This window comes from Nyctereutes procyonoides, unplaced genomic scaffold (assembly GCF_905146905.1).
Source record: "Nyctereutes procyonoides isolate TBG_1078 unplaced genomic scaffold, NYPRO_anot_genome, whole genome shotgun sequence".
In the NCBI taxonomy this organism is placed as follows: Eukaryota; Metazoa; Chordata; class Mammalia; order Carnivora; family Canidae; genus Nyctereutes; species Nyctereutes procyonoides.
In genome coordinates this window covers 48,334,481-48,347,946 of record NW_026575135.1, presented here as the reverse complement: position 1 = coordinate 48,347,946, position 13,466 = coordinate 48,334,481, and the positions used below count along the sequence as shown (strand labels likewise).

General features: G+C 42.0%; 1 protein-coding gene across 4 annotated transcripts in view; it reads right to left on the bottom strand.

The window, feature by feature from the left end:
• CDC25C (cell division cycle 25C) overlaps positions 1–13,351 on the bottom strand; it is a 35,575-nt gene extending 22,224 nt beyond the window's left edge. The window contains exons 1-9 of one of the 4 annotated variants that reach the window (XM_055302359.1): positions 13,319–13,351; positions 10,140–10,379; positions 9,562–9,602; positions 8,201–8,406; positions 7,101–7,198; positions 6,371–6,416; positions 3,789–3,822; positions 3,584–3,673; positions 1,911–2,006 (exon numbers count right to left, since the gene is read on the bottom strand). In XM_055302359.1, the coding sequence (XP_055158334.1) occupies positions 1,911–2,006; positions 3,584–3,673; positions 3,789–3,822; positions 6,371–6,416; positions 7,101–7,198; positions 8,201–8,394 (558 nt within the window). In that variant the 5' untranslated portion in view covers positions 8,395–8,406; positions 9,562–9,602; positions 10,140–10,379; positions 13,319–13,351. Of the gene's footprint in view, positions 1–1,910; positions 2,007–3,583; positions 3,674–3,788; positions 3,823–6,370; positions 6,417–7,100; positions 7,199–8,200; positions 8,407–9,561; positions 9,772–10,139; positions 10,380–13,318 lie in introns of those variants that run through there. The other 3 variants (XM_055302362.1, XM_055302360.1, XM_055302361.1) reach the window with 3 other exon arrangements.
• Positions 13,352–13,466: the final 115 nt, after the last annotated feature.

Below are 13,466 nucleotides of genomic sequence, written 5' to 3'. Positions count from 1 at the left end.
GTATTTAATGTTGCTGGATTGTACATTTAAAATTGGTTAAAATGGCAAATTTTATGTTATGTATACTTTACCACATTAAAAGACACACACACACAGAGGAGACTATCCAATAATTTACCATGCTCCAAGTCTTCTTTATCTCCAAGAAATAAAAAACCTAGGGGGTTGGGGTGACTGGGTGACAGGCACTGAGGGGGGCACTTGTTGGGATGAGCACTGGGTGTTATGCTATATGTTGGCAAATTGAACTCCAATAAACAACAACAACAAAAAAAAACAAGAAAACAAACAAAAAACCTAAAACACAGTCAATCTATGTAGGATGGGCCATGTTAAAATGACTTTTCCTTAGGATTGAGATTAGACTCTAAATCTCTGGAGTATCTTGAATCCACCGTCTATGAAAAGCAAGTTAAGTGCCTGGGGAACTTAAGACTCCAGTAGCTAAAGGGACAAAGGAAACACAGTCATTTACAAGGAGAAATGTACATGGCTAATACTCACATGAAATTACTACTAATTGTTTTTAACATAAAATAAAACATTTTACCAATCTAATTAGCAGTTAAAATAATAAAAACAGATCATTTAGGGCAGCCCCAGTGGCGCAGTGGTTTAGCGCCGCCTGCAGCCCAGGGCGTGATCCTGCCAGGATCAAGTCCCACATCAGGCTCCCTGCATGGAGCCTGCTTCTCCCTCTGCCTGTGTCTCTGCCTCTCTCTCTCTCTCTCTCTCTCTGTCTCTCATGAATAAATAAAATAAAATCTTTAAAAAATAAAAACAGATCATTTATCCAAAGACCTATAGATTGTTAACAAATATGTAAATTCTCACAACTTTTTGGAAAGGAATCCGGCCATATATATATCAAAAATCTTAGGGATCCCTGGGTGGCGCAGCGGTTTAGCGCCTGCCTTTGGCCCAGGGCGCAATCCTGGAGACCCAGGATCGAATCCCACGTCGGGCTCCCGGTGCATGGAGCCTGCTTCTCCATCTGCCTGTGTCTCTGCCTCTCTCTCTCTCTCTGTGACTATCGTAATTAAAAAAAAAAAAAAAATCTTAAAAATATATGCTTTAACCTCCTAATTATAATTCTTGGTACTAATCCTAGAGAAAATATTTTGAAATATAGGTAAGGATTGATGCTCAAGAACTTACATAATAACGTTACTTGTAAAAGCAAAATATCGACACCACTAAGTGACCAAAAATAGGGAAGTACATATATTATGGTCCATTTGTTAGAGTAAAAGCATCTATGAAAAAATAACGTTTACTAGGAATTTCAATATTAACTCTAAAAAATGGGATACAAAGTTATATATACGTAATATGACTTTGGAAGACTATACCAAAAGATTGTAAAGAAACGAAGTAAAATGTTAACAGCAGTTTTCCCTCTAGGAGGTAGCTATCTTCTTTTTTATACTCTTATATTTTTAAACCATTTTCACAATGCGCACAAAGTACTTTTAAAATTGGGGAGGGGGATGCCTGGGTGGCTCAGCGATTGAGCATCTGCCTTTGGCTCAGGTCATGATCCTGGGTCCAGGAATCGAGTCCCACATTGGGCTCCCTGCAAAGAGCCTGCTTCTCCCTCATGTCTCTGTCTCTCTCTCAGTGTCTCTCATGAATAAATAAATAAAATCTTTAAAAAAAATTGGGAGGGGAGGTAGCTACATAAAGAATAAAAGAAAATATGTAAAAGGCCTAAAAATTTTTTTTCCTCCTTAAATTTAAACAATAAAAAGATCAGAGGATGTGTCTCCTCCCTTTTCTAGAGTTATTTCTCCAATCCCTTTTCTCACCCAAGCAAGCCTAGAAAAATTCAAAGGGTTGTAAATGCGATCTGGCATCCTATAATCCACAACACCTTAGCAGACCCTTGATGAGGATGTTCAGTGACTCACCGGGAGAGAAAGCGGAGACATGTAAGGCCCCCCTGGTGTCTTTCGAAACTTAAGGCTCCCAGGTGCCCACCCCAAGGACTTCAAAGTGTTGTTCTCCTGCACAAGAAAAACTACTTTGTCTGGAGGAAGACAAGTGTCAGCAAGCCCTGCCAAACACATTTCATCAGGAGAAGCCATGAATAACCCTCACAAAACACATTAAGAGTAATCAAAGTTGATCCTATATCCTGATGATACAAATTATGGTTTGAATTTGACGTATGATATTTAGATTTGCTTTGGAGGATACTAATTTTACAATCACAAGCCAAAGGAAGGGAGAAGAGGGGAGCCTGAGCGGGGAGGGGATGTTGAGATTTTTAAAAAGTCATCAGAAGGACAGTATCAAATCATCTAGAAAAAGCGGAGTAGAACAGTCAAAAACATGGGTATAACTTAGTCAATGTGAGGAAAGAACAGCAGCTATCTTTTATATACATTGACATGGGGGAAAGGATGGGAAGCAGGGAAAAGAAAAAGATGGCTAGTTGAAGGGATGATTTAGACAATTATCTTGGTGATTAGGTAATGCTGTAGAGCCCAGTTAAACTTAGAACTGATGGTGGGGAGGGCACCTGGGAAACTCAGTGGGTAAACATCTGACTCTAGGTTTCAGCTTAGGTCAAGATCTCAGGGTCATGGGATCAACCCTGCCTCAGGCTCTGTACTCAGCAGGAGTCAGCTTGTGGATTCTGTCCCTTTCCCTCTGCCCCTTCCCTTGTACTCATTCAGGTGTGCTCTCTCTCTGTCAAATAAATAAATATGGGCACCTGGGTGGCTCAGTCGGTTAAGCATCTGCCTTCAACTCAGGTCATGATCTCAGGATCCTGGGTTCAAGCCCCATGTTGTTCTCCCTGCTCAGCAGGGAGTCTGCTTCTCCCTCTCTTAGCTTCTTCCCTAGCTCATGCTCTCTCTCACTTTTTCTCTCAAATAAATAAAATATTTTTAAAAATAAACAAATCTTGGGCAACCGGGTGGCTCAGTGGTTTAGCGCCGCCTTCAGCCCAGGGCCTGATCCTGGAGACCCGGGATTGAGTCCCATGTTGGGCTCCCTGCATGGAGCCTGCTTCTCCTTCTGCCTGTGTCTCTGCCTCTCTCTCCCTGTGTGTGTCTCTCTTGAATAAATAAATAAAATCTTAAAAAAAATAAAATAAAATAAACAAATCTTAAAAAAAAAAAAAAAGAACTGATAGAAGGCCTGAGGCTCACACAAAAAGGCCCATGGCTTTCTCAGAATATGGGCTAATAAGCTGGACTAAGGGAGAAATAAAAATAAAGTAGACCTATGCATAAAGCCATTCAAAGAGTATGTGAACAACTTATGTACATTACCTTTATCTGTTTAAATAGTTCTAAATTCCCAAACTACAGTAACAGAGATTTTTGTCCTTAAATCAATCAACTGAACATGGGTAATAATGATGACCCGCTGTGGAAGACTTGCAGCTAGGTTTATGTTCTAGGGTCAAGTCCTGAAAAAACAAACCATAAAGAATTTTTTGTCTATAGTGTTGCAGTTTGCTTGTTTGCAGCACTGACACATAGGGTCCTAGGCTCTCATAATGATACTGATGAGTTGCTGCCCTCACAGCAAGAAAAGTGCTAATGTTTATAGGTTTCCGTTTAACACTCACATTTTCTTTCTTTGCAGATGAGCGACATATTGCATCTTTCTTTCTCTTGCCATGATCCAAAGCATTTGGAGTGCTACAAAACAGTTGTGCCTACAAGAGAATGTTTTCTGAGAAAATCCAGCATCCAAGAGCCACAGGTGAGCTGGAAAGCTTCTGTCTCCCAACTGAGAAACAAACCCAAACCCAAGAAAGAGGTGCTACTCACTGGGCTGCATTTTATAAGGTGCTGGTGATGACTCCTGTAGACCAAAAAAAAAGCTGTGCAGTTAACACCAAATACTATTCAGTTATTCATCAGTGGCTTGAGGCATCCCAACTTTTCCTTTTTCCATGCTGGGAACCCCTAGTCGATGGGTCTCTTTCAGTAACAATGTGTCTCTACTTCTGTGGTAAGTATGAAAATGTTGAGTGACATCCTGGGAATAAGGCACTCATTTCACATGCATAATCATACAAACAGATATGCATCAAAGATGATGAGTTTGTTCTACATGTTACAGTCACAATTGACTAATTTTTCAGCATTGGCTACTGGGAGCTAATTTTTTTTTAAAGATTTATTTATTTATGATAGACAGAGAGAGAGAGAGAGAGAGAGAGAGAGAGAGAGAGGCAGAGACACAGGAGGAAGGAGAAGCAGGCTCCATGCCGGGAGCCCGACATGGGACTCGATCCCGGGACTCCAGGATCGCACTCTGGGCCAAAGGCAGGCGCTAAACCGCTGAGCCACCCAGGGATCCCCTAATATTTATTTTTTATGAAATACTATCCTTTCTGCCAGGATTTTATCCAGTCTACATGGGCTAGGACATCTTAAATGAGCCAAAGAAACTACAAGCAATCCAAAATGAAATTTTCACATGTACTATTAAAAATAGTCATGGAGGGGTACCTGGCTGGCTGTCACTAGAGCATGTAACTCTTGATCTCGGAATTCTGAGTTCAAGCCCCACGTTAGATGTAAAGATGCCTTAAATATAAAAAAAATGTTTTGGACCGTTGGGTGGCTCAGCGGTTGAGCATCTGCCTTCAGCTCAGGATGTGATCCTAGAGTCCCGGGATTGAGTCCCATATTGAGTTCTTTGCATGGAGCCTGCTTCTCCTCTCTGCCTCTCTGTGTCTCTCATGAATAAGTAAATAAAATCTTTTTTTTTTAAAAATTTATTTATTTATTCATGAGAGACACAGAGAAAGAGGCAGAGACATAGGCAGATGGAGAAGCAGGCTGCTCGCAGGGAGGCCAATATGGGACTCTATCCTGGATTCTGGGATCACACCTTAAGTCAAAGGCAGACTCAGCCACTCAAGCATCTGCCTTTGGCTCAGGTCATGATCCTGGGGTCCTGGGATCAAGTCCCATGATCTCGGCCTATGTCTCTGTCTCTTGTTGTATCTCTCATGAATAAATAAATAAAATCTTTAAAAAAAATAATAAAAAAAATTTTGGGATGCCTGGGTGGCTCAGCAGTTGGGCACCTGCCTTTGGCTCACTCAGGTCATGATCCTGGGATCCAGGATCGAGTCCCACATTGCGCTCCCTGTGAGGAGCCTGCTTCTCCCTCTGCCTGTTTCTCTGCCTCTCTCTCTCTCAGCCTATGTTTCTCATGAATAAATAAATAAATCTTATAAAAAATAATAAATAAATTTTAAAGATAAAATCTTTATTTTTTAAAAAAAGATTTTATTTATTTATTCATGAGAGACAACAGAGAAAGAGAGAGGGGCAGAGACACAGGCAGAGGGAGAAGCAGGTTCCATGCAGGGAGCCTGACATGGACTCAATCCTGGGTCTCCAGGATCAGGCCCTGGGCTGAAGGCAGTGCTAAACCGCTGAGCCACCCGGGCTGGCCCTAAAGATAAAATCTTAAATAAATAAATAAATAAATAAATAAATAAATAAATAAATAAATAAATAAATAATTAATTTAAAAGTCATGGAATGCTTCCACTAGGGCACTATAGTGGCAGCCAATTCACCTACACATGGAAGGATAAAGTTCTAAAAAGATTAAAACAGGGCAGCCTGGGCGGCTCAGTAGTTTAGCCTGCTTCTCCCTCTGCCTGTCTGTATGTCTCTCTTGAATAAATAAATAAAATCTTAAAAAAAAATAAAAAAATTAAAAATTAAAACAGTCAAATGTAAACTTTACAAATAAGCCCAGGTAGTTAAGAAGTACTAGTATTATCTCCATTGTTATGCATTACAAATAAAGAAACTGAGTTCCAGTGAAGTTAAAGAAACTCTTCAGAGTCACAGCTGGTGACATAGTAAATCACTGGAACCTAAGTGCTCTAACATAGCACTATTCACATGCAGGTAAGAGCTGATGCCTAAATACAATTTACCATTTTCTTTCATTTTTATTTTTATTTATTTTTTTAAATTTATTTTTTATTTATTTATGATAGTCACAGAGAGAGAGAGAGAGAGAGAGAGAGAGGCAGAGACACAGGCAGAGGGAGAAGCAGGCTCCATGCACCGGGAGCCCGATGTGGGATTCGATCCCGGGTCTCCAGGATTGCGCCCTGGGCCAAAGGCAGGCTCCAAACCGCTGCGCCACCCAGGGATCCCTCATTTTTAAAAATAATATGGATTGTACATAATGGTTAAAATGAATTATTTAGATCCAGGACCAGGAAATTTAAAAAACCTTTCAAGGGAAGGATCCAGGCCTTCAAGCCCACTTACACTCAAAGCAAAAGGTTCCAGAGTCTGCATAGTATAAAAACCCTGTGCCACTGCTAAAAAAGGCTTTAGCATGGGGTTCATTTAGTAAAAGAACTTACATCCCAACTAAACGTATTTCCTGAGGTCCTTTAGAATCCAAGAGACCTGTAATAAAATATGAAGAGTTATTCTTGTCCATGCATCCTGTCTTTTCTTCTGGTTATCTTCATTACCAGTAAGCCATATTAATTTCAAAAGCTGATGTTATGAACACAAAGTCTCTTGATAGGTACTAAGTTTATGGTACAAGGTACAAGTTCATGGTAACTTAAGAATTTACATGTGTCACAAAGAAAAAAAAAATGCTGGGAAACAGTGCCCTACCCTAACCAAAAGAGGTTTTTTTTTTTCATGAGTAGAAAATAACGCTTATCACTCAGAAAATCTAAAAGTAGAACAAATACTAAAATGGTTGACTAATTACTCCTTTTGAGATCAGACCCTACAAAAACAGAAGGTTTAGTTAACATTTATGTTTGCTTCTTTGCCTTTGTTAAGACTAGACTAGGACATGAAACGTCTCATTTTAACTACTACTTTCATTCCCACCACCAGTCAACAAAAAATTCCCTCCTGTTAAATTTTTCAAATGCAAAGTAACTCCTATTAATGATAGTACATTTCTCTTCTTGGCTTATCATTCTCAAAAATCCACCACTAGGTACTCACAGAATTCCAGCTTCAGGGAACTCTACCAACTTTTAGCACCTTTCATCTCTATCCAACTACTCTGTTATCTCCCTTAAAAGTTGTTCTTTCCCTTGAGGCTTTTACCTCCATTCCCCTTACCAGTTTCATCAAGGTCTGCAGAAGTGGTAAGTTGATTGGCAGATATCTCTCCGCTACTGCTAAGATTCGAAAGATCAAGGCAACATTTGGGGGTTCCTCTATTGAGACATAACAGTACATCAAGATTCCTATTAGATTGTAATATCCTTAAAAGGCAAAGATCAAAAAAAAATTTTTAAAAGAGGCAAAGATCACATTATCCTCTCAATTTGAAGCATCCCTCCATAGTCATTCACACAATGTGAACAATGTCCAAATAAATCTAGCTGCTTTTTGTAAATATTTCAGAGTAGGCTGAGAAAAATCTCCCACTTTCCTCTACTCCAATAATTCGCCATTTCCTCCTCACCAACATACTGAGACAAGTAATTTTTTTCTTTTTTTCTTTTTTTTTTTTAAATTCTTTTTTTTTTTAATTTTTATTTATGATAGTCACACAGAGAGAGTGAGAGAGGCAGAGACACAGGCAGAGGGAGAAGCAGGCTCCATGCACCGGGAGCCTGACGTGGGATTCGATCCCAGGTCTCCAGGATCACGCCCTGGGCCAAAGGCAGGCGCCGAACCGCCGCGCCACCCAGGGATCCCAGTAATTTTTTTCTTAATTGAGAACCAAAGATTATTGGCTGAAGTTGGCCTTGACCCCACATCTTCTGCCCAGTGCACTGTGAGCACACAGATTTATTTGATTTCTCTTTAGAGTCTCTAGTACTTCTCAGGTTTATAGCTCTCCAAGTTTGTTTGCTAGCTGAAGCGTCAGAGCATGGCATGACCAGAATTTAAAGTACAATAACACTAGTATAAATATTAATAAAACAACCATCTCATATAATGCAATATAGAGTTTTCAAAGACTTCTCCCAGACATCAGATCATTTGATTCTCACAAGATCCTAGTAAGATAGGAAAGATTATTTCTATGTCATAGAAAAGAAACCTGAGATTCAAGAGTCACACAATTAGTTAAGGGCAGGGTTTAAAATTTCACCCCTGATCTTTGAGCTGGGTTAATTAAAAAAAACAACAACAAAACAAAACAAAACAAAAAAAACAAAGACTGTTCAGAAAAGCAAAGTCGATAAGGTGTGAAAAGGTGAATTTACCCAGACAAAACGCTTAGGTTGGCAGAATCACCAAAGTGTTTGTTCACTGGAGTTCTAGGGAGGTCTGGGCAGGTGGTAAAGGAAGTGTCTCTCTCCAGGAGCAGGTTTAACATCTTCCTCTGACTGGATCTAAAACTGGGTCCTGACCGGGGGCAGCCCTCCTGTTCTATGGATGAAATAAATTCTGCAGACATGGCCTCTCAATCCTAAGGGGGGAAAATAATAATAAAAATTAGCTAGGAGGTGAAAGTCACCTACATCGGTACCCCACAGACTGTCCAGTTTTCACACCTTCTACACCCTTCCCAGCACAGGCCGAGTGGTTCGCAGTGGAGGGGCATCTCAAGTGATAAATCACATAGCTCCACCTGAAGGTGAAATCAAACGCACCCCAAGCGGCTTGCCCTTTTCCTTGGAGCCTGAACTTTTAAAAATCATTAAAAAAAGGGGGGGGGGGATCCCTGGGTGGCGCAGCGGTTTGGCGCTTGCCTTTGGCCCAGGGCGCGATCCTGGAGACCCGGGATCGAATCCCACGTCAGGCTCCCGGTGCATGGAACCTGCTTCTCCCTCTGCCTGTGTCTCTGCCTCTCTCTCTCTCTCTCTTTGTGACTATCATAAATAAATAAAAATTTAAAAAAAATAAAAAAAGAAAGAAAAGAAAAAGAAAAAAATACTTTTTTCCATTAAAAAAATACTTATTTATTCATTTATTCATGAGAGACACAGAGGCAAGGCAGAGGGAGAAGCAGGCTCCCTGCGGGGAGCCCGATGCGGGACTCGATCGCAGGACCACTGGGCCAGGACCCGAGTCGAAGGCAGATGCTCAACCACTGAGCCACTCACCTCCCCCCTCTTTTATTTTTTTTTAATTTTTTAAAAAGATTTTATTTATTTATTCACGAGACACACACAGAGAGAGGCAGAGACACAGGCAGAGAGAGGAGAAGCAGGCTCCCTGCACGGAGCCCGATGCGGGACTCGATCCCAGGACTCCAGGATCACACCCTGAGCCAAAGGCAGACGCTCAACCACTGAGCCAACCAGGCGTCCCTACCCACTCTTTTAAAGTAAGGACTACAACCCAAGGTGGGGCTCGAACTCACGACCTAAGGATCAACAGTACCACGTTCCATCGACTGACCTAGCCAGGCGCCCCAAACCCAAGACGTTAAAAAAGGAATGAAAAGAGGGCTTTCACTTGTTCGGGGCCCACACAGCTCGTGACTCGTGAAAGGAAGGAATTTAGGTTTCTTCACTCACGACAAAGACCATTAGGTCCCCTGGAGTTCTGTTTGTGGCGCCCCGACCCCAAGGGGACGCTGGGGTCTCCGTGATCCCGGCGGAGACAGCTCCGAGCTTACCTCAGGTTGGACCCTGAGATTCACCTTCAGGACAAACGCACCTGGGAGATCAATCACAAGCGAACACTTGAGCAGAATTAAAAGAAACCTGAGGAAAGGAGTGAATTAACCAGCCTACAATTCTGCTTCTAGACAAAAGAGGCTGGAGTCGGGCTTTGCGCTTCTCCCAGGAAACGACCAAAGCGGCGGCCTCCGGAGAAGAGTCAACAGTCCCAGGGCCTGGCTGTTCAAACATTCCGCCTTCCCGGTAACCCTATCCCATTCCCCGCAAAGCTGCGCCAGCCAATCTGCGCACGCCACCACCGCCACAGCCAATCGTTTGGCCCTACGTCACCAGGCGTGAGCTTGCTTTGGAAGGAGCACAATTTGCCCCGCCCCGTAGGCGGAGCAGGATGCCCATTGGCCCACCAGCGTCCAGCAAGCTGGGCAAGCCCCGCCCCCTGAATGCCTGGCACACCATTGGTTCTCCCTCCAGCCAATCGCCACCGTGGGCTCGGGTGCTCCCTTTCCTCTGCCCCTCCAACCCCGGGAGATTTAAACTGCACTTCGAGAGCGATTATCACTCTTTAGGATATTACCTAAGGAGGTTTGTTTGGATGCAGGGTGTCTTAAAAGGTTCTCTTTCCTTGCTTCTTTCTTCTGTCGTTACGTGGGTCTTTTCCTCTCCGTTTTGCTTGCCTTCGGTCGGAGATGGAGCGTTTTCCGCTGGTGTAGCAGATGTTGAGCCAAGACAGGTGTGTGTGCTTACGTCGAGCAGCACTGGCCCCTTGCAAGAGCTTTCCTTGTTCTGTGTTCTTGTAGAGCGCATCTATTAGACGCTAGGTTTTGTAGGATAAAGGAAATATCTTTTAAAGGAAAGCGGGGGGATTGAACCATCTCTTGGCGTAATCCTTATTACAGACTAAAGAATCGCAAACCGGTCGTTTATGGAAATTTGAACACTGATGAGGTGATATTAAAGAATTATTCCTTCCCCCCCCCCAAAGTTTATTTACTTTTGTAATCTCTACACCCAATGTGGGGCTCAAACTCAGGATCCCAAGATCAAGAATCCCATGGATTTCCGACTTAGCTAAGCCAGATGACCCTCAATAATTTTTTCAATAGTTGTTAATATTGAAGATTTGAATCATCCAGTGGGAGTAGTGGTGGGTATAGATGAAACAAGGTTTGCCATGAGTATTACGTGATGGGTGAGTGGCGATCCATTATATTATTACTCTCAAAGTTTAAAATGCATACTAATCATCTGGGGATCTTGTTAAAATGCAGGTTCTGATTCAATAGGTCTGGGTTGGAGCCCAAGATTCTGCACTTCTAATAAGCTTGCAGCTGATGCTGATGCTGATGCAGCTGGTCCTGGGACCACACTTTGAGTAGCAAAACATTATACTGTGTTCTTCTCTGTATTTTTGAAATTTTCTGTAATAAAAAAAATGATCAAAATAGCCCAGAAGCTTTTTAAAATGCAGGCCCCAAAATTATGATCCAATAAGTCGAGAGCGGGGCCTAGGAATTCTCCAGGCTCCCAGGGGTTACTCATGCTGATGGCTTGCAGACCAGTCTGAGAAACAAATCAGAAAAAAAAAAAAAAACACCTTTGTCTTTGAAAAACAGTTAAGTCCGGCATACAACCTTTACTGGTGTCCACATCTTGGTGGTGGTACAGTGTAGTCAGCCAGGTTTTATCCTAATACTCTTTTCATCTGTAGAATCTGCTTCCCCAGAAAGAAAGTGTGTGAAGAGTCTTTATTCTCTGGGATTGAGATGGTGAGTGTGGGCGTCAGCACAGAGCCCTGCCATTCCAGGTGAGTTTGAAAATCAGACTGGGGGTTAAAGGAGTATGGGATGAATTGATTTCTGCTTTGATAACCCTAATCATACTTCATGGGGCCACTGTATACTTCCCCCACAGGTGGGAGGAAGAGACAGATGAAACTGTTCTACAGCGGCGGCAAAAACAGATAGATTATGGCAAGCGCACACCTGGTTACCAGTGTTTCCTGCAGCAGGTCCCCAAGTGAGTGCAGTTGTGGGTGGTCACAACAAAAGTGTCAGCCAAGCCGTTTGTTTCAATGTAGGATGACGGAATGATACTAGAATCTGAGTGCTCTCACAAAGTTCTATCATTACTACAACTAATTCTCCTAAAATGTAGCCCCAAAAATAAATTTTCAAGATTTTTTTAATGGAACAAATCATACTTGAGCCCTGAGAGTTGTTAGAGTTCTATTCATGTTTGCTATGAAGTTTTTTCTTTCTAACCATTACCTCATACCTTTAGCTGACTTCGCTAATTACAACCTAATTATATGTAAGTTTCCATGCATACACACAAACTAAATGTATTAAAGGGTAGTATGTATTTTATTTTTTTAAAGATTTTATTTTAAAATAAAATGTCTGAGAGAGACAGAGACAGAGAGAGAGAGGCAGAGAGAAAAGCAGGCTCCATGCAGGGAGCCCGACGTGGGTTCGATCCCGGGTCTCCAGGATCATTCCCTGAGCTGAAGGTGGCAGTACACCGCTGAGCCACCCAAGCTGCCCGGCAGTATGTATTTTATTTTATTTTATTTTATTTTATTTTATTTATTTATTTTTGATAGTATGTATTTTAAAGGGATGTCAGATACCATCTTATATCTATCTTGATTTCTGGGGGAGTGAGTTTATCTAAATTACCTTTCTTAGAAGAATATTAGAAATTTAGAAAGTTCAGTGCTTAATCCCATCTGAAGACTTATTTTTTTTCCCATTGAATTGAGGACACTGGTCTTACCTTACTCTCAGGAAATCCCTAATGAATCTCTGAATTCACTGTGATAAACAATGCACTGTGCCCCTTTATTTTGGCCTGAGTCTGACACTTATTTGTCATCACCAGGGCAAAGCGACAGCCAGGACTTCACCCTCAAACACCAAACAAGAAGAGGAGGTACAGCCGCCGCTCCTGGGATGCCCAGATCAGGCAGTGGAGAAGAGCCCTGCATTCCTGGGATCCCCCCAGCCAGCCCCCGAAAGGCAGGAGGTCCGAGGGGTGTGTGTATTATTCTTGGTTCCTTGTTAGGAGTGGTGGACTGAGCCCTACCTCTCCTCACTTTGCAGAGGTTTAGCTTTTTCTGGCTGAAAAGGGATAGTCTGAAAGAGGTGCATATTCCTCTGACTCTGCCACCTTCCCAGCCAGGGAATGGAGCATCTCTTAGAGCCAATGGGTTCCACACCTACGGATGACCTCCTGGATGACTGGTTCCAGGCCCTGGAACCATCAGTGAATCTGGATGAAGACCAGAAGGGAGCCCAGGTAGTATCCTTTTCTAAAACCCATTGGAGCAGGGTTAGAGTAGGGTATGGCCCACGAGGTAACAATTAGGATGGGGTTCAAGGCAGTAGTCGAAGAACAAAAGAAGAAAAATTGGGCAGCAAGAAAAAATAGGACATGAATTAAAATATCTAAGAACTAAAGGTGGCATAAGGACATTTAATTGTAGTTAACAATGGTGGGAAATTGGGCTGCATTGGGGGTTATTTTATACTTGATGAAAGGAGTATATTTCTTGGAATTGAGGCCTTGAAACCTGATATGGTTTTTTTAATGTCTCCTTTTATTTCAATATTTTGCAAATGAGCCAATGCTAACTTTACTTCTTATTCTCCGTCACTGAACTTTAATAAAGTATGGTTGATAATAAAAACAAGGATTACCAAGTGGAATGAAGACCAAGGGCTTTAGAGCCTCAGGACTGCTTTATAATATTACCTTTGTCCACCACATGGACAATCACTTCATTTCTCCAACCATTTCAACTGTCAAATAGGGAGATTTGTCTCATTTGATGATTCTAAGCAAAAAATAAGAAAACATATTAAAGTATGTAGCACAGTGCCTGGCACATAATAAGTGCTCC